A 20,809-nucleotide genomic window follows, 5' to 3' on the forward strand; every position below is an offset into this window, starting at 1 on the left:
ATATAATTCTATTTGCATTCTATAGTTGGAAACATTTATAATACATCTAAGCTATATAAAAAAACCGAACAAAAAGGTTATTATCAATTTTTGTGTTTTTATTTCATAATTTTTGTATAGTATAGGCAGGGGCGTAGGAACCGTGGTGGACAGGGGGGACGTGTCCCCCTGAACCTTTTGGGTGGAGGGGACTGTTCCGCCCCCACAACTTTCTAGACCGTGATATTTTTATTTTATAATATTATTCTGCCCAACTTTATTTGTAATTTCTTCTCTCATCAAATTTTATCTTAAGGAAACAACAATAATTTTAACATCGATGTATGCAATGGTTAGATACCTAAACTGCTTCAAAAGCGCTATTTTGCACTTTTAATATCAAAATTATCCGGTTGGTGGACCCCCGGACCCCCCCCCCCCCTCACCCGCTCTACATCCATCTCACTTTCTCTGCTTAGTAAAAGGGGAATGGGTTTACTTGACATCAAAATCATTATTTGTCCCCCCTAACATTATGGCCACAGCTACGCCAATGTAGGGAATTATACGAATTGTTGTAGTTCATAGCGTGATTCGTAGACGTCTGAATTCGCTTTATCAGATTAACGGACTAGTATACTCCTTTATTGTTTTTTAGATGAAAGTTTATACTACAACTACATTCCTTTTCTATGGTATTGCAATTTAAAATTTGTAAATAAGAGCATAAGTGTTGAACGACATAATTGCTTTGAGAACAATTAATTTATCTTCTTTTATATGTAAGTATGGCTTCAAAAATTGTTTTTGAACTATTGCTGTTTATTTTTTTAATAATGTGCATATATATAACGAATATGTTTGGTAGGTAGGATAATGGATGGGAGTTTTTGAGTTTTTGTAGGAAAGCTGGCAAAGAGTTAGGATGAGGTAATAAAATAAAAAAGTAATTCTGTAGCGTAGCTGCTTCTAGAAAGTAAAGCTAATTATTTTTAAATGTATGGTTGGTTAGGTTTCTTAGCTACAATAATATTATTTATGTAAAACGTAATTTATACTTTTTGGGTGAGAAAATTAATGCAGGTTAAAGTTGCACGCATATATTGTGTCGTGTATGAAATGCTCGGGAAAGGAAATAATTTTCAAGGAGACTTGGGCAGATTAGTGCACTGAGTAGAGTAAAATGGGATGGTGGTAAATTTTAAGGTTAGCTACTTTTTCTCAAAATATATGTATAAAATTCTGTAAATAATAAGGGTCTCGGCTTATTCGTAATAAAACATTATATAATTTCACAGGATCAGGTTGCAGCTAGTATCAACTAAACAGTTGGGCAGCATCAACAATCAGGCCAATCTCAAGTGGAAAACAGTTTTGGCTTTGCTAATAAAACACAACATTATAACCACGTCACTGCAAAAGCCACCTACAGTAATCTATAAATGGTAAATTCTCAGAAACCATTAGGAATTTAGAAACTCTGTTTTCATGGTAAATAGAGGAACATCTTTAATGTTTGAAGAAACAATTGTATATAATTTTTATGGAAACCCATGAGAAATTTTGCCAGGATGGAATTAATTGTTAGAAGTACGACAATTGTAAAATTCGGTAAGAAACAATCTGTAGTGGAATAAAATATTTGCTAGAATTGGCAGAGATAAAGAATAATTTAATATGATTTTCATTGTAACCTATGAACAATAACTTAATATACATTTTATAAAATTATATAATAGTAAGGATGTGGGATAAAATGTGGCCGGTAGATTGGTTTACTTCTGTGCTTGCTCTGCTCAAGCTCTGGGAAACAGCGTGGCTTAACTAATTTTAAATAAATAATTACTAAAACCTAGTTGCAATAAAAAAACTGCATTAAAAGCAATCAAATACCCAATTTTTAAACTCCATAACTACCCAATTATTTCTGTAGTTTTATTTTAATAATTACCTAGGGAAATTTGAAAATAGAGAGTATAACTTGCAGAACGAAACATGCATACATAGAAGTTCGCAATCCTAAGGACTCAATACTTGGGCCTAAACTATTAGTTTCATTAATGATTTACCACTAGGCCTTTATCTAATCAGTGGCCAAATAAATGTTATCTGTGTGTATGTATATGTATGCATGTATGTACCTATGTATATAGCCTATACAATTTTATTAAACTACACACTTAATCTCAAATCATAAAAATTAGTTAAAAGTCTGCCCAAATAGGAATATTAAACTCTTTGTGCTACTATTCAGATTTGAAATTGGAGTCTGACCTACAGTAACTCACTTGCTTGATGGTCCTTGTCTTTGCACCACTGCCTATAATATTGTTTCACCAACTTACCACATACCGCATCGCAAACGTCGCCTTGAGTCTTCCTCTCTTCAACTGTGAAACTTCTCTCACCAGCTGAATAGAATTAAATTTGCCCTTAAACACACACAGCTATCGCTAAACCAAAAATCTCATTAGTTTGGTCAATGCACCCCTATAGCATGGAATTGGTGAAGAAAGATCTAATAGTTTCAGAATTCTGAAACCAAGTGTCCACTAATCTGTCATCTCGGAAACTGTGTACTTGGTAACTTTGTCTGTCTGGAGAACTGCCAGGTATATGTGAGGACAAGACATGGTGAGGCCACCTGATGGCATACTGGGGCTAGAGTTATTGCTAAGGATAAAGTGTCTCAGAAACAGTTGGCACTGCACAGCAGGCAAAAAGGGAACCTGATCACCTAGGTAACACCTGGATCGCAGTGCATGCTGAACAGTATTTCAAAAGAGTTATTTTTAATTAGAATGGTTGCTTGGTTTAATATCACGGTTTGTATGCCTCCGTAATTGCCTTAAAAAGTCCTTAATTTGACTTTAATTGAATAAGGGCCCTTAAAATTCTTGAAATCTCACTAAGAATCCTTAAAATTTCCTTAATGAAGACTGTTAGCTTTTAAGTAATGGATAAATACATGTATTTTAAAGTTTTTTGCTGATAAATGTACTTATGCATTTGATTTTCTTTGTTTTGGAGTTGGCAGCAAACAATGCTTCGCACATGTGCTGTCGCACCTTTAAACTAAACAGGTTTATTTTGGTCTTAATTTGAACTCGGAAAGTAAATGTAATTTGTGATCAAACTTAACAATAGGGCTACAAATTTCAAATACCGGTAGATGCTATGGTTGGGTTAGATTTGTTACAAAGATAATTCTGGACAAAAGCAGCTTTTCTGTTAGAAATGACAAACCAACAGAAATGTTTTTTGTGCATAAACTTTTTATCTTTTTTCCCTTGTGATATTATGTAATATTACAAATAGTTTTCTACCTCTTGATGGTGGCGAAGGCAATGAAATAAATGGGTCCTTAAAAAACTTCATAGGTTTTGATTGCGCAAGAAGGTACGAACCATGTATCATGCATCATGGTGGTACTACAGAAGAAAAATAGCATTTTAGACGGACAATGACAGATAATTTATTGCCTATGCCATTAAATATATAAATCAGACATCTTTGTAGCAGCAACAGCAACAGTAACAGTGCATACTTGGTGTAGCAGTAGCAGACAACGATGGCAACAGACAGCAAGCCACACCCTGAAATGTCTGTCGCCTCCGAGGAGTTGGTGTGTTTCGTGTGCGGCGTACCGGTCAGCGGCAAGTTCTATCCCCTGGCCACATGCCGCCTGCTCTGCACCAAGACTCCCATCATTGAGAAGATGAGCCAGCTGGTTGGGGAAAGGTGAGTTGCATTGGTTGGCGTTGGTTTCCTCGACTTGATCTCCGCACTGGTTTGACAGAGTTTGCCATTACTCACTATCGCACACTAATTTTGTGTATCCATAATTAGCACATCCTGATGAAGCAAGGTGTCATAAATGAATGAATGAATTAATTAGATAGTTATGTCTGAAAGTCTCATCGACATTTAGGTCGTAAAAGACTATCAGAGGTGATGAGATGACAATGAGGCATTGATGGAATGAATGGGTGGGAGAAACAGGATCACCCTGAGAAGCTAAGAACTAAACCCAAAGAAGAGTGATCCGGCAAGGCAACCACATTGACTCCCAAGAGAGGTGGGGCAATGGTAAAACTTTCTTCTTGCATTCTGGAGGACTTGGATGCGAATCCCAGTCAGTCCATCGGTTTTTCATGTTTTTCCCTGAAATTTCTTTTGTCAAATGCTGTGATAGTTCCTTATAATGTGCCATGGCCAATTTCTCTTCTTATATGTGTTGTGAGTTACTGTAGCTAATGACCTTGGTCAACGAGGCTGAAAACCAAAATTTATCCACAAATAGATAAATTAGCACATCATCATCTCCTTGAATGTGATCTACCTATATATTCTGTTCATTTTCATCTTGATTATTTCTTCTTGCGTGAATAGCTATCTGATCTCGGTTTGTTTCCCGGTCAAGCCCATATTTCTCGTAAGTGGAAAATGTACTGCTGCCATAAGGCGGCTGAATTATCTCATGATACTCCTGTTTTTCTTGCCATTGCATTCTGGCAATGCTCCAGCATTGCATTATCTCTTATCATCTCTAACCACGATGTTGTGATTCGCTAAGTCATAATTCATTCACTCATTATGTTAACTAATCTTGTGTGCCTGAAAAGTGTATAACTAAGATGATTGCTTTCACAAATATCTCCATAAGGTTATGGTTACACCAACGCTTTCTAAGTACAGTTTTGTGTACCATCATTATTTTAAGTCCCTAGTTGTCTGTAACACAAGGACTCTAAAGCTTTACTGATTGTCTTTCTTGGGATAACAACTGTCTGTTTTTGAGTTGCATAAGCGCTTCTCTTACCGGTATCACAAGTAAATTTTAGAAAGGAATTTCTGATTCACTATAAATGATAGATATTAATAATATTATTATTTTAATTCTTCTGGTTTTATTTTTGTAACCTTCTCTCTATGTATGGGAATAATACAGCCATCTCAAGTTCATCCTATTTTTTTTTTTTGCTATAAATCCTGAAATATTTTTTATCAAAATTATTGGAATGACAAAGCATAAATTAATGGTTTTCCAAGATTTTTCACGTTTATAAAATTCATACAGTTTTGCACTGTTTGTCATGGAAAAAAAAAAATCAAGAATGCAAAATAAGAAATAAAATGAAAACATAAATCCACAGAGAACAAGCCTAAATCAACTGAACTCAAACTTTAAATGTTAGACAACACAAAAAATTAAGAAGGAATTAAGTCATGAAAAAATAACAGCACAGAGGAACACAGTGAGCTAACAGCGACGAGACATTTTCAACAAGAACACAAAATGAAATAACAAACCTTGACAATGCAGCAAACATACAATCACAACAATGAAAATAAAGTTATCATGGACAACACCGCGATGACAGCACTGATGAAAACAATAGGTTTTCTATGACAAAATATTTGCAACGTTTTGGAAACTGGCATCTGTCCCCGTCATCAGGGACTGATATCAGTCACTGGTAAACACAGGTTTTATAATGTGTGCCCTCCTTTCCTAGTACAGCCAATGGCAGGTGAGGGCTCTTCTGATTGGCCACGCAACTAAAGTCTGGTATTATTGCATGGTTTATTTCTGTGAGAGTGTTTGCAAGTGAGTTCTATGGTAAATTGATTTCTTTTTGAAATAAATATATCCCTATATATATTTTTTAATTCAATACTTTCTTGTTCTTCCTGTATGAGTGGTGCAACATTGTCCCAGAGTATTCTATGGCTGTTGTCTCAGACATGTTCAGCAAGGCTAGGGTTACCAGACGTCCGGCAAAAGGAGGACATGTCCTCCTTTTTATGTATTTTTTTGCGTCCGGCCGGATTTTCCTTAATGCTCCAAAATGTCCGGATTTTTTATAAAGTGAGAAAATTCCTGCAGTTACATTCTGAGTAAAGCGCGCGGTGCTCGCTAATGCGCTGTCCGCAGAGTCACCCCACTAGTAAGTAGTTCTGTGACAGCTTGACAGGTAGCAGCACATGCAGAAGCACGTGTTTTTAATATGCTGTATATGCGTAGTTTGTTTGATTCTTTATACTGAAACTGTATTAAATGCCAAAACATTGTAAAATATCGTACTCCGTTGTAATTAATTAATGGCTTTTTAAAAAATATATATATTGTCCTCCTTTTTAGTGAAATGTCCTCCTTTTGCGAGGTGAATGTCCTCCTTTTTTGTTATCAGTGTCTGGTAACCCTAAGCAAGGCTAGATTTTTGAATTTCGACCTTCTTTATGTTGCCTTTGTGTTCTTTAATACTGATAAACACAGTTTTGACATTGGAAGTCATCTATGGCTGGTTTTACTTTGGTAATCATGCTTTTAATACATAGTGGAATTTGTCTTAAAAACTATTCTTAGTCTGTGTTTGTTTCCCAGTCATCTTAGTTTTTTCCAGAGACCACGAACATTGGGAATAACTAATGTTCCACGTGGTTTATCTGTAGTGTACAAGTCCCCTTTTAACAAGGAAAGTAGGTAGTTTGTCTGAATGTGTTGGACAAGAAAACGGAAGTTCTGCAGCCTGTGTGTCTCGCTGTTGGCCGGCAGCTACGTGGTGGTGATCACGGAAGACGACGTGATATGCCGCAGCTGTGCCAACCTGCTCAACACGCTGGACCGCCTGGAAGTGGAGCTGGGGTCGGTGAGGAGCGTCGTGCTGCGGTTCCTCGAGCGCAAGTACGAGCTGTCGGACGGCGAGCTCGTCAACAGCAAGCCGGTGGAGGTCGGCCAGCCGCCCCAGATAACCCCAGGTGGGAGTGCCTTCATTCTCGCTTGTGCTCTTTCCAGATCAACCACAAGGTTCTTGCAGACAGCGAGAGCTCAGGGAATTGAAAAGGTGTCTTGAAACCCTGGGGAAATTGCCGAAATATTAATTACCGTACTGGATCGGTAATTTTTTAATACTACACCAATCCCTCACTTATCACGTCTTCAAATTGTGCGAATTCATTTAGCACAATGTGTTTTTACTGCCCCAGTCTTGAATAGCACGTCTGTAAATTTCAGATAGCACAAAATCGCCACAGGCGAAAAAAATCTGACGCTACAAAGTCTGCATCATCTTGGTAAACAAGAGATGTACCGTGAAATGCAGTTAGTTATACGAGGGATGCGCGCGCAGATCTGACAACGCAATCGGCTGTTGTACAAACATCAGATATGGCGAGTTCAATTGCAGCTATTGAGTGTAAAAGAGCAAATGTTTTTACATCAGCGCGTATGCTGCCGGGCCGTTACTGTTGTCATCCTGCCACAGACTGGGCCATGATGAACTTCAGTCTAGCCAGTGGCAGGGAACTTGCACACACAAACACAATGTCTGCCTATTCGTCTGCCGGTAACTGTACGTACGCAAGCACCTGCAGTTGGAATCATGGCTTCCAAGTGAGAGCGTAATGCATCGTGTTCAAGTATTTGAGACAAAACTAAAAGTATTACAGCGTGCAGAATGTCATGAAGGCTACAGTTATGTTGGTCACACTTTAGTTTTAAGCTAGTTAATTGTGCGCACAATCGTACATATTGTAAATAAAGACTCTTATCAAACGTTTTTATAAGTCTGATGCTATTGGTTGTACTAGTGGGAATATATTTGACATTAGATACTGGAACAGAAATGAATAGATGATTCGCTTAGAAAATGTTGTTAAATGAATGCTGTAATGAAAAATAATCACTGCCTTACAGGAATGGTGTAAACCAAGCAGTGATATGCGAATAAGCACTTTCTAATGCTTCCAAATATGCGATTTTGAATAACACTAACATTTTTAGGAACACATTAGTCGTGCTAAGTGTGGGATTGGTGTAGTGTGTTGTTTTTGTGTCATAAAACCAGTTTATATTTTAATCATTAATTCTTGTGTTGTTGAAAACCTGTAATTGTCATTTATTAAACATAAGATTAACAACTAATGAGTCCACTGTGCATTGATTCACATTTATTTTGCATAAATAATATGTTAAAATTTTAATTTCTAGTTTATTTAGCACTTTTATAGAACATTGAACAGTGTTTTGGCAGAAATAAAGAATGAAAGACAAGTGCGTGACATGGAGGTGCCATTTTTCTAGACAATTTGTCAGTTACAGAAACATTTGGTGCTTTCTTTATGTAGTACTCTTATAATGGGGAAAACTGCAGGTATTAGCTCCCACTGGAAGTTGTAAACTTATTAGGTTTTTGTCGCAGCCAATCAGAAGTGGACTTTGTAATATTGTGTTTGTTTTTACAGAAATGCCTAGATGTTAGGGTAGTGTATTTTAAGTGGTATTGTGTCTTGTACATAAGAGTTGTGTGTGATTACTGATTAGTTGGTGAGGTCACACGGCTACCTCTTCCCTGTGTGGCTATAGGAATTTGCATCATTTAGACAGTCATTGTTTGATTGCTGTGCTGATGGGTCACGTCATCCGGCGGCTCACAAAAATTATTATGAGCGCATAGAGACTGACAATTTCACGTCTGGGTGTCGGCCATGAGGCAATAAGTTTTAATCTCCATTTTTTTCTGACATTTTTACAAGGAATTAGGCCCCAGACGTGCAGTGCAGGCCCAGGGTAGCTTGTTGTTTAACCGGGGCGTAGTTCCTTTTGTTTGTACGTAGATGACGAGTTTGCTAGGATTATTCTTTCTTTACGGCACAGGACTGTGAGGAGCAATCAACAAAAGTTAATGTTTTTTTTTCCTTCTTTCAGACACATCATGGAATCATGTAATGGACATGTAATTTCAACTATAGAAAAAAAAATTCAAATTTCATTTCAAACACTTTTATTTGATAACATCCACTAATGGTTTCGTATAAATTAACAGCAGTAGAAAGAAGTTTACAACCGACGACTTGCAACATCTGACAAAATGATTTTCAAGTGTTTTGTGTATGTGAAAAAAAAATCAGTCTTAGCAGACATGATTTTGACTTGTCAAAATGGTAATTATCTGGTGGCAAAGTTTGTGAACAAACACAGCATGTAAAAGAGCTATCAATATAAATTTACAGGAATAACCCTTAAAACAAAGTATTGCCATAAAAGTGAAATAAGAAATAAGGAAATAACCATAATTACTTGTGAAACTGGGCCTTGAGACATGACATTTCATTACTATTTCATTTAACATGTGTTCATGTGGTGTCAGGTTCATTTTACTCCAATATGATGCATAAGGCAGATGATCTGCCTAGTGTGCCAATGGTTTCTATTAGAAATTTAACCCTTTCACTGCTGTATGTTCAACAGTATTACAATATGTACTACTAGCTGTATTAATAGATATTCATCCCCTGTGCTGAATACTTTTTTTTTTTGCTGATGTTGTTGCAAGTGTTATAGACCACTTTTACAAATATGTTATTACTTATTTTTCATAGCACACTTTTTAATTATCAAAATTTATAGCATAATAAATTTTTTTTTTTGATATTTCGATATACAGATATTCTACTAATTTTATTTTTTTCACACCTCAACATGGATTATGAACCTGACATTATTAATGATATATTATACTGGATTCATTATTCTAATATTGCTTAGACACTATATTGGTATAAAAATTGTATAATACTACATACATAATTTGATTACTACATTATTGCAAAAATGTGAAATAAACCCTCATTTTAGGTTAGAAATGTTCACATTGATTTTGCTAATTGTTTTATCACATTGATGATGTATCTATTATATAGAAAACTAGTCATTTTTTTGTATTGAATCAACACTTGTATTGCACATCTGGTTTTTGAATACTATTACAAACACACACTTGTTTTGTGGGAACACTGTATCATTTTTACAGATTTTCCTATAAAAACTTCAGAAATTCTTTTTGATGTGATAATCCTTGAAGCATGGGACGACACACAGTGCGACATCACAGTCTCTGCATGAATATCTTGTTTCTCTGCGAATTTTGTGTTTAGTACACACAACACATTTTCGGGTAGGAAACTTTTTCACACCAGTTGCTTCAATGGCAGTAGGAAAATGTCTCTGTGATAAGCGCAGGGGAGTGTCTTCATCTGATCTCCTCCCACCCCCTCCAGACTTTTTTCTTTGTTTCATAAATTTTTCCAAAAGTTCTCTGATAAGCATTATATGGAATGTAGCAAGAGGTAGTTTTGTCCCGGTAACAGTTGAGTGAAGAGCATGGGCATTCAGAACTGCCAAATCTAATACATGGAAAAAAAGTTTTTTTATACCATTTCACAGTTTTTCTCACTGATTCAATGGAGTTAATTACCATGTCAGTTCAATCTACAGATCCCATACTCCTATTATAGTCCAGAACACATGTAGGTTTTAATATTTTATGTCCACTTTTTCTGTCTGTCTTTTCACTTTCTGCCATGTCTGCACTATGGCAGGTGCTCAGCATCCATACTTCACGCTTGTCACGCCACTTCATAGCCAATAACTCACCTGATGACCTGAAGGAAATTTCTCCTTTATCCAACTTGTTGACGATTTTTGGCATATTTTTGCGATTTTTTCGCACTGTACCACAGGCATTTGTTGAACGTGTATGGAGCCAATGGAAAAGGCTGGGACTTGAATACCAGTTGTCCAGGAATACAGTGTGACCTTTGTTCAGATAAGGTTTCAACAAAGTGGCCACAATGTCTCCAGACTTTCCCAAACCTAAATCGTCAATGTCACTTTTTGCACCAGTGTACGTATCCTGTCTGACAATCTCATAAAACAAATGTTTTGATACCAAACCTGCTTCTCTTTGATGGTATGTATTGTTTGAACATCAAACGTCCTTTGAAAAGGATCAAGCTCTCGTCAATACACAATTTACAGAAGGGTACAAATGAATATCGAAAAGCATTTCGAATTCGTCTAATATACCTCTAATTTTGAAAAGTCTATCTCCAACATTATCCACACTGTTGTCACAGAAATGAAGCATTCGCAGTAAAAGTAAAAAATCTGTCTCTTGACATGATGTCTCCAAACTCTGGTTTTTGCAAAAGAGCATCTTTTGACCAATATTCACTTAGTTTTAGTTTTTTCACACGTGTCATCAGCAAACAAACTGCCAGGAAGCAAAATAATTCTTCGAAATTTGTGTCCTTCCATTGCTTGATACGAGAATGGGACTGCAAAATTAGTGGAACATTTTCAACAGCATAAATATAATACCTGTTACATTGTTCGGCTACGAATGTCATCAATGAAACATCAAAGAACACTAGAAAAAAGTATATTATAGGACTTTGATTATTTACATTTGCATTACATCCTGAATGTGCATCATTGTAGGAGACAAATTATTAGAAGACCATTCTAATGTGTCTTCTATTCTTTTCTTGGTAGGGTTTTCATTATCTTCGTTATCGCTGCTATCACTCTCAGAGTCTGATGAGACTTCAACAAATCTTATTCTTGAAGGACTGCGAGTAGTCCCAGCCGACGAAGATGGCTGGGGAGATTTCTTCCTGTGGTGTGAAGCATGCCCATCATCTGAATCACTAGATGAAAACATTTCTTCTTCACTGTCGCTCCTTGTGAGGATCAAATCCAGTGCTTCCTTGTTAGTGAGAAATTGTTGTCTCTCATAATTTGTATATACAAATTACCCGTTAGTCTTGAAAAAGCTAGCCTGTTCCTGTTATAAACACACTTGTGATATTACACTGCACAACTATTCTGCTCTTCCCTCCCACCCTCTTTGCCAAGCTAGCTGTAACACCCCCCCCCCCCCCCCCAGACAGATAAACATCTTTAGAGCCACACGGCAAGGCTAAAGAAAAATGTTATCTGCAGAATATTCCAATTTCAAAGGCAGGAATGGTTAGTGTCGTGAAGTGGCTGCTATGACTGTTTATAAAAGCCATTGGATGGGGTCGGCAACTATCTTATCTTAACTGTCTCAATTATGTATCTCTATTACGGGGGAGCAGCAGAGAATGTGTCATGTGTGCTGCCGGCGCCGCAGGGTGTCTGGCCGCCGCTGTGGAGAGAACTTGGCAGGCTATTTATAGATAGATGAAGGAAGAGGGACTGAACCAGATATCTCGTCCTTAGCACTGGTGGTACATAAAGTAAAAGACGAGTTATCTCGTCAATAGCACTGACAGCCAATAATAAAACAAACGAGATATCTCGTCCACAGCAGTGAAAGGGTTAATATCATAATAATTTTCTAAAAAAATGGTTAATTCAGTAATTTATTATTATTATTATTAAATAGCAAAATTTTTTCTCTTATCCTGCCAAATTAAAACCACTATATGAGGACAAAAGCTAAAATGCATTTTAGGGACCTGTTATGTTAAAATTTTAAAGCTTTAAAGGATGTACTTAAAAAGTTGTAAAATATAAAAATAAAAAAGGCATTCCATTTATTGTTATTTAATAATTTTAGTATGCAATAATTTACTTTATTTTGCTAATATTAAATGAGTGCCTCTTTTTATTTCAGGCCAGGGAAAGTTGGAGCAATATGCTAAGAAGGAGAATTTCATGGTGAGTTTCATACAGTAAAAAAATAGTCCGTATATAATTTGTATATGCCTGTTAAAAGAAGACGTAACTTTACTGAGTTTTAAATGTTGGTCTCTTCGTTGCCTATTGCCAAGGTCATGTGTTCAGTCCCAAGTCGTAGCCTGCCAAGATTTATTTTAGCAGTGATACCAATCAAGGAAGTGTTTTGAACACTTACAGGAAAACTTCCTTAGGGCAATATTTTTTTTTACCCCTTTCATAAACCTTTCAGCACTCTTCTACATTATCCAGACTGGTTATAAATAGAGGTGTGCGAAACTTTGAAAAGTTGCAGTCGAATCAAAGATTAATTTTCTTCAACTTCATCTTCAGGAATAAAAAGCTAAAAAAAATTTCCTTATAGCAGAAACATTGAAGGTTAGATTTAATGCCTGTTTCGGGTAGATAATGCACAGCGACGGGACCAGATACTCGCCCCATCCCCTAGTGTAGCGACTGCCGTATACAGCTCGAGCAATTATTTATTCTGCCTAGCTGACCAAAAAAAGGGTCGACTCATGAGCATGACCCATGGAGGAAAAAAAAATTGTTGGCACCTTTCACACCAGCTCACAGGAATTTGGAGAGAAAAAACTTTCACTACATATACTCTCTTCAAGATGAGGTGAGACATTGAATATATCATATTTAAGTTAAATAACAAGGGTAATTTTTTACTGTTCATACTGTAAAAAATGTACATTTCTAACTTGACAAGTTATTTTAAAAGTTGGCTCGTTTAAGTAAGATTTAAGAATGGTAAAATGCTGACTAATTTTTATTTTTTAAAACTAATATTTGTATTTTTTTTTTTGCAAGAAGAGCTTATTTAAAATTAAATTTAGTACCAAAAGCTCAAAGATTGAATTTAATTAGTCTCATGAGAGAGTATAACTGGCCATTTACTTTAATTTAATGGAATAATTTCAATAAATCATAAGTTCCGTTCAAATTTCACTCCAGCTCATGTTGGATGGGCTCTCTCACACAGACTTATTGAAATCAAGCTTTGAACATTATTCATTGTATTATCTAAAACAAAATGGAAATTATTTTTAAATTTGTTTATTTTGCAAATATATGTGAAAATACGCTTGAATGACCTATTTCTTTGAACTAACGTGCCAGGTGCATTTTTTTTTTTTAGAGGTAGTGCAAAAGATTTTTTTTTCCCCAGGAATTATTGTGTTTGATTTTATTTTGAATTTTTATCAATTGTAGGATTATTTAGAATGGTGTAGCATAACTTTTAATTGTTTGTTCCCCCCCCCCCCCCCCACCCTCCATAGGCGTGCGCAGGACTTCAGTATTGGTGGTGCCAGATGACAACAGCCCTGTCATTCACGGACCCCGAGCCTATAGCGGGGGGTCCGGGGGTCCTCCCCCGGAAAAACTTGCATTTGAAAGCGCAAAATGGTGCTATTTAAGGTGTTTCCGAACAAAAACATTAAATACACAGATGTAAAAATTTTAACATTTTTTATGACAAATTATGGCTTTGAACGTTATATACGCCAGGAAAACTACTAAACTATTTACAGTTTTAAGCTTTGTTGAGCCATAAAGTAAATTGCACAAATTGTTTCCCTTACATGTTTTCTTAAGACGCCAAATAAATGCTAGAAAAAACATTCTCAAATGTTAAGTTTTAAAATCAAAAAATCAAGGGAGTTTTTGTAAAATACCTTAAATATGTAAAATATTAAAATAATAAAAATGCACAAATAAGAGTGGGCAAAAGTTTTAACTTTTGGAATACAACAAAAATGGTTTGTCGGCGACTGCATATAAGTCATCGAGTAAGCCTATCCTTTTAACTAACTAAACTCTCTCTTTTTTTAAATAAACCCTGGCGGACGGCGGCTATTATTCCATGCGCTTGCCAAGTGGAGTGAACAGTGGACACCGAGCACGCATTATATGTAATTCGAGGAGAACTATGAGATGTATTTACATTTCAGAAGTTTTGTAGCCGCGGCCCGCGTGTACCACACAAGTAATTGCAACTGACTTGTTTCCGTGTGTATAGTTGGTTCGATTGATAATTTATATACTGATAGTGTTATGAGCACATATCTGTAACTCAACACAGGCCCGGACTGGCTCCTTCTGTGGCCCTCGGCCAGAAACTGAAAGGGGGCCCCTACCGAGAAGTCTGTGGGTTATGGAATACCACCCAGAAAACAGATGGGGGAGGGGGGGGGGAGCAGGGGCGTTCCCTCCGGAAAATGTTTAGAAATTATGCGCCTGGAAAATGCATTTTACTCTATTTTAAGGCTTTAAAAGTAAATGAATTTTGATCAAAATTTTTGAAGAAAATATATTTTTAAGTAAGTAATTGTATTGTTTCCACTGATTAATTTAAACAAAACATATTTTTTAAAGTATGCCTTTATAAAACATAAACTGGTGAAACTTACAATAAGTTATTAAAATAAAAATATAGTAGGATAAGAAAATTATCAACAAAGAAACCAAGCCGAATTTTACTACTGTATACTTATTATATGCAAGCTAAATTAATAGAATAATATAAATAGGCTATGTTTGTTACACTTTGAATAACAATTTTTAAAAATTAGCATTTTTTTTAAAGTTCAACAAACAAACAAAAATATTTTTCAAATTAAAATAACAAAATTATTACTTAGTTCCTCTTTTGTCTATGATACCCTGTTGAATTGTAATAAGAAAGCAATCTTTAAAGAGAAATCTAAATAATTATTATAAGATAAACACAAATAAAATAATAAAATAATCTTTAAAAGTAACTATTATAACTAACCCAACAGCTTTTTCGTAAGTTCTTTACTGGTTCCAGCTACTCCATCTATAATTTCGTCTTTATCTAATCCGTAAAATAAGTCTCTCTCAACATTAATAAAAAGTTGGCTTGACAAGAGCTCTTGGCTTGAAGCTGACCTTAGTCCAGGGTTCGTACCCTCTTGGGCAATCAAAAATTAAGGAGTTTTTAAGGACCTCTTTAAGGATTTTAAGGATTTAAGATATACATGAATACCTACAAATATTTAAGTAAAATAAGGCATTATTTTTGAAGTCTCTAGTACATACCATACATGTGATATTACGAATTACAATTTGAGAACACGGATAGGTACATTGACCTTATCTTCACATGTAAATGAAATAGTAACTAAAATCTCATTATGTTCATTTTCAACACAAATTGCATAAATTTTTCTGATAGAAAGCAAGGAAAATAATGTAGATATAGGAAAACGTACCATCATTTAAACCCACTAATTGAATAAACTACAAAGACCATAATTCAAATTTAAATAAAGCATTTCTCAGACATAGAACAAATATAAAGTCTATAAAAAGCTAGCTACAAAAAAAAATTACGTACCTTGCATATGTACTTTCAAAGCACTTTCACCCATTACACCAACATCCAACACTTTGTTACACCGTGCACACATGGCTTTGTGTTTACAATTTTCGTATTCATGCAACCACTCCTTGCAATCCTTTTTCAAAAGCCATGTGGCTTTAAAAACACACTTTCCTCCAGGCATTAGAATTCGTATCATAAACTACGTCATGCTGAAAACTGAATGGTCCGCCATTACCAAAACAAACATGGACACGCCGCACTGAATTCTGGATAGTACTAATTCATTCGTCACACACCCAGCGCTGTAAACGTGCACGGCGCATGCGCCGAGCGTTGTTTATTGCCGAAGTCGGTAAAGAAACAAAAATAACAGTAGTCATTACGTTCGCACAGTGTTTTTTAAGGAGTTCTTAAGGACTCTTGGTAAAATTTAAGGACTTTTAAGGGCCCTTATTCCATAAATGAAATATTAAGGGCTTTTTAAGGATTTTAAGGAGGCGTACGAACCCTGTTAGTCGGTTCTTAACAATTTTAAGTTTAGAAAAAACTCTTTCACATGTAACTTGTGTGCAAGGAATAGTAAGCACAAATTTATAAACTACATACAGATTTATATAGATTCCAGATTGTGTGAGATCAAAAAGAACAGAAAAAGCACATGACAAACATCAACAACATCGTTTCTTTTCGGAGCAGTAGACACCTATAGGTTTTTCTGGTGCTTTTTCTTTTTCTGATGCTGACTCAAAATCGCCATCTTGATCTTCACTGTCTGTGTTTTCTTCACCCACAATTAGTTTTTCTTCAATTTTATCTTCCTGTATGAAATTGCTGTACTGAGCTGCAAACTGTTTCAACTCTATCAGTACCCTGCTTCTGTCAACTTTACACAGTTTAGAGACGCTTGAAAGGGCTTCTGCAGGAAATTCATCCAGCTTCAAAATAGTATTAAATTTCTTTGGATCCAACCAGGAACAATCTTGTAAAATTTCTTTGTTCGGGCAAAATCTCTCTTCGATACTTATCCTAGCACAGTCTAAAACAGTGAAAAAAATCAGTCTGTAGTTTTGAGTAGTTGACAGTTCAGAAGATTCGTCTTTAGATTTTTCCCCAGGCATCATCTTCTTCTTTGACGTCCTTTTATTGTTAAAGTCTAACTCAATTTCAATGTCAACTTCGTTATGTTCTAACTTTTCATTGAGAACACTGGCATATGTTTTTGTTTTTGAGTACAAAGCCTCATAGTGTACATCATTTCTTTTATTTTTCACTTGCTGGAGTAGTGTTTGAATCAGGTCCCAAGCGATAGAGTAGTCAATGTTTTTACTTTGCAAGTACTTGGAAACAGGGGAAGTAACTAAAAATAAATCAAGCAATACAAAAGACATGAATAGGTTCTCAAATTTAGACCAATGACTTATCAAATTCCTTTCTGTGAATTTTGATTTACAGTCAAAACTTCCAACTGATATTTTTTGTAAAACAGACATAAGATTAAATAATTTTGCAGTATTTGAATTTTCTTCAGAATTCAAAAACTCTTCATCAACAATTGATGAAAGAACTTTGTGTTTGCTCCACCATCGCGTCGCTCCTATTTTTTGTAACCTATTTAACTTGTCATGTGCAGTGTGTTTTTTCTTTGTTTCTTTTTCCCACACTGCCATTCTTTTGTGTGACAAATTTAGAAAAACCGCCGTCTCTTCAACCAAACCAAATAAGTTTTCTGCTTGCAGTATTTTAACAGTCGTATCAGCAACTACTATGTTTAGCACATGTGCCATACAATGGGTATACATAAGATATCCATGTCCTTCTTGAGATTGGCTTGCAGGCCGTTGTAGCATCCTTTCATGTTACTAGCTCCATCAAAAGAACAAGCAATAATATTTGATGTAGCTATGCCACATTTTGCTAGAGTAGATTTCACAAGTTCATACAAAGCAAGTCCACTTGAATCATCAACTACTGTCATATCTAGAAGTTTTTCATATATTTTTCCTTGCACTACATAGCGAACACATATAGCCAACTGATCCATTACAGCAACATCATGTGTACTATCTACCATGATGCTGTAATTTATGCGAAGGTCGTTCAAAATAATTTTACGACATATTAAGCTTATTACTTTGATCAACTTGTTGATAAAGGTTTTCGATAAAAATGTCAGTAAAGAACCTCGTCCAATAGACGTAGGCATTTGAGTGTTCTTTCCTGTGGCTATTCTCTTCTTTATTATTTTCTTTCGATGCTTTTTGCTTTCTTCAATACACATTGTAATGTGATTTTGCAAAATAACATCATAATTTGCGACCAGCATCACAAGTTCCAGAAAATTTCCATGGTTTTCCACAGAGCCAAGCGTATATGCTCCTTCTGCTTTATCACCTCTATAGGCGATTCCTTGCCTTCCAATAAATAAAACAATGTCAATCAAACGTTGCACAACCAATCTCCTGGTCTGAACTTTTTCTCGCTTTTTTGTTTGGTTGGTAGCTAAAAGAGTTGATATGTCAAAACCTTTTTGGCTTTGAAAAGCTGCTGTCACCGCGAGTTCATGGTAATGAGAATCTTCATGAATCTCAATAGCTTTGTAAACATGTTTGGGAGAAACATCGTGACCAATAATAAAGGTAGAATCTCTATGATCTGTACCTCCAAACGCCATACAACAAGAGCAGTACACTTTGTTAAGCTGAACTGAGTATGATAACCATTTTCTGTGAACTTTATCACCATTTGGCAGAAGTCGATAATACAGCTTTGAAGGCTCAAATGGCAATTTAGTTCCTTTTCCTTCTTTCACTACTTGAATTGGGTGCTTCTCCATAAAAGCTTTTTTGACTCCGATCGGGTCATTTTCGTTTGGGCAGATGAAACAACCAAGTTGTTCCACAGCAGCATCAGGTGTCTCCTGGCCATTTCCTTCATCGGTGTTTTCTGAGTCGGAGCTCGAACTATTTCTTGATGAACTGCTGCAGAGATGAAAAGATGTTAATGATGGACTGTCTAAAACAGTATGATCGCAAGCAGGCGTAGTTATTTCCTTCTCAACACTACAAGACGAAGTACTGGGAGTAGACACAGGCTGAAATGATGGAGGTGACACTGGATCTTCAGTCTCTGAAAACAAATACATACCTAGTCGTAGTCGCACTGTAGCTAAAATATGACGTTAACAGTTTAGTTTTTTTAGAAATTAATTAAATCTTCTACTGTAAGTGTTGAATTTAGTCATCAAAAGACATCATAGTGTACACTTCAATATGTCAGCTTGGTGCCTTGCAGTAACTACAATTTTTAGTATTTCCTATGTGAAGCAATTACTATTTAAGAAATGTAAATATTGTTAACAGTGTTATTGACACGACTTATATTAAAACCACAAGCAGGCAGTTACAAAAATAAATAGTTTGTCGCTGTAGCATAAAATACTTTCGGAAAGAGGTATTAAAAGTGCCCTGATCGAATGAAGGGAGGCGGGGGGTGGGCTGGGTTCACAGCTTAAACAGAGATGACGAATGGAGAACGAGACAGCTGCATTATCGCTTCCCACGGAAATGCCGTAGTGTTATCAACGTGTCTTCTGTCAAGTCTAGATGACATTCGAGAGGCAGTAAACAACTGCTGTTAAAACAGGCATAAGTAACGCAGTTACGAGGCAGAGCATGTTTTTCAACTAAGCTATCCCATCCCTCCGCCAGGCACGTGAAGATAAGGTGTTTGTGTCTGGAAAAAAACGTGAAAACGTTAAAAGTATTTTTATTTACGTTTAAATTCGTGAAAGAAAAAAAAAACTGAAATAATTAGAAAATCACGTTTTAACATCCAAACATCACAATTCACATTATTTTTCGAGTTTTTCGCGATCGTGATTTTTTCAGGTCCCTACGATTGATAACTTATTCAACTTACCTGTATTTGAATTTTCATTGTGTTCTGAATGATGACTAAGTACCTGAGAACTGGAATTAGAACTAGCTAACCAAGTGTTGAAACTTTGCGAGCTTTTAACTTTTTCTGAAATTTTATTTTTCTTTCCTTTTCTTTTACTAGCACCACTTGGATACACACGTTTCATATTTTCTGAGCTTAATGATGCGGTTTTGTTCGAATCCGAACCACTTTTCGCGCACACATTAGTTGCTGTTAATTGTAAACACAAAACTTAACACAATTTACCCGATTACACAAAGAATAAACGTGCTGCAATTGCGACATGCAATGCAACGCAGTTACTGAGCTGATACAGCATTGACTCAGCTTGTCACTTCCCCTACCGTCAGCACTCCCCCCCCCCCCCCCCAAAGGTTCGAATTGCACGCGTAGCGAGGGGGAAGAACGACATGAGTCATACTGATAAGAGTCTACGACGCCCCTCGCCTGTCGCTAGCTGAATATGTGCTATATATGAAGGTTTTAGGTGTATACGACGTAAAGCATCACCAACGTAAAACGTAAAATATGTGACCCAAAATGAAAAATACACAGAGGCAATTTTGTAAATCTATTAAATATTTCGTAGAAAAAAATATTTATTTGGGGGCCCCCTTGGCCCGGGGGCCCTCTGCGATCGCCGACTAGCCGACCTGACCAGTCCGGGCCTGACTCGACACGATTGGAAAACATTTTTTTGGAAATAATACAGATTTTTGTAAGTATGTATTATTTCTACTTGTAAAAAACAAAATAACGTTAACCCTATTGGTGGTGCCAAGGCACCTGTGGCACCTACCGTGCGCACGCCTATGCCCCCCCCCAAATTCGGAATAATCATTAGTTAGCCTATCAACTGTTCACTGCTTGATATTGTGACATTATGTATGTGTACTTGCTTTAGTCTCGCCTTTTTTATTCCAACTACGGAATACTGTTTACCGTTTTGCGACCTCGCAGTTGGAAAATATGATAATGCATAGGCAAACGCTTGTCACAACCATTTGATTCTGCTCAGGGGGATA

At 36.2% G+C, this 20,809-nt stretch overlaps 1 protein-coding gene across 3 annotated transcripts in view; it reads left to right on the top strand.

The window, feature by feature from the left end:
* Positions 1-472: 472 nt before the first annotated feature.
* The window catches only part of LOC134540755 (uncharacterized), a 30,426-nt gene continuing 10,089 nt past the window's right edge, over positions 473-20,809 (top strand). The window contains exons 1-4 of one of the 3 annotated variants that reach the window (XM_063383676.1): positions 473-761; positions 3,536-3,720; positions 6,539-6,741; positions 12,426-12,469. In XM_063383676.1, coding sequence (XP_063239746.1) covers positions 3,551-3,720; positions 6,539-6,741; positions 12,426-12,469 — 417 coding nt within the window. In that variant the 5' untranslated portion in view covers positions 473-761; positions 3,536-3,550. Of the gene's footprint in view, positions 762-948; positions 1,425-3,535; positions 3,721-6,538; positions 6,742-12,425; positions 12,470-20,809 lie in introns of those variants that run through there. The other 2 variants (XM_063383657.1, XM_063383667.1) reach the window with 2 other exon arrangements.

The sequence above is a fragment of the Bacillus rossius genome, chromosome 1, assembly GCF_032445375.1.
Source record: "Bacillus rossius redtenbacheri isolate Brsri chromosome 1, Brsri_v3, whole genome shotgun sequence".
Lineage (NCBI taxonomy): Eukaryota > Metazoa > Arthropoda > Insecta > Phasmatodea > Bacillidae > Bacillus > Bacillus rossius.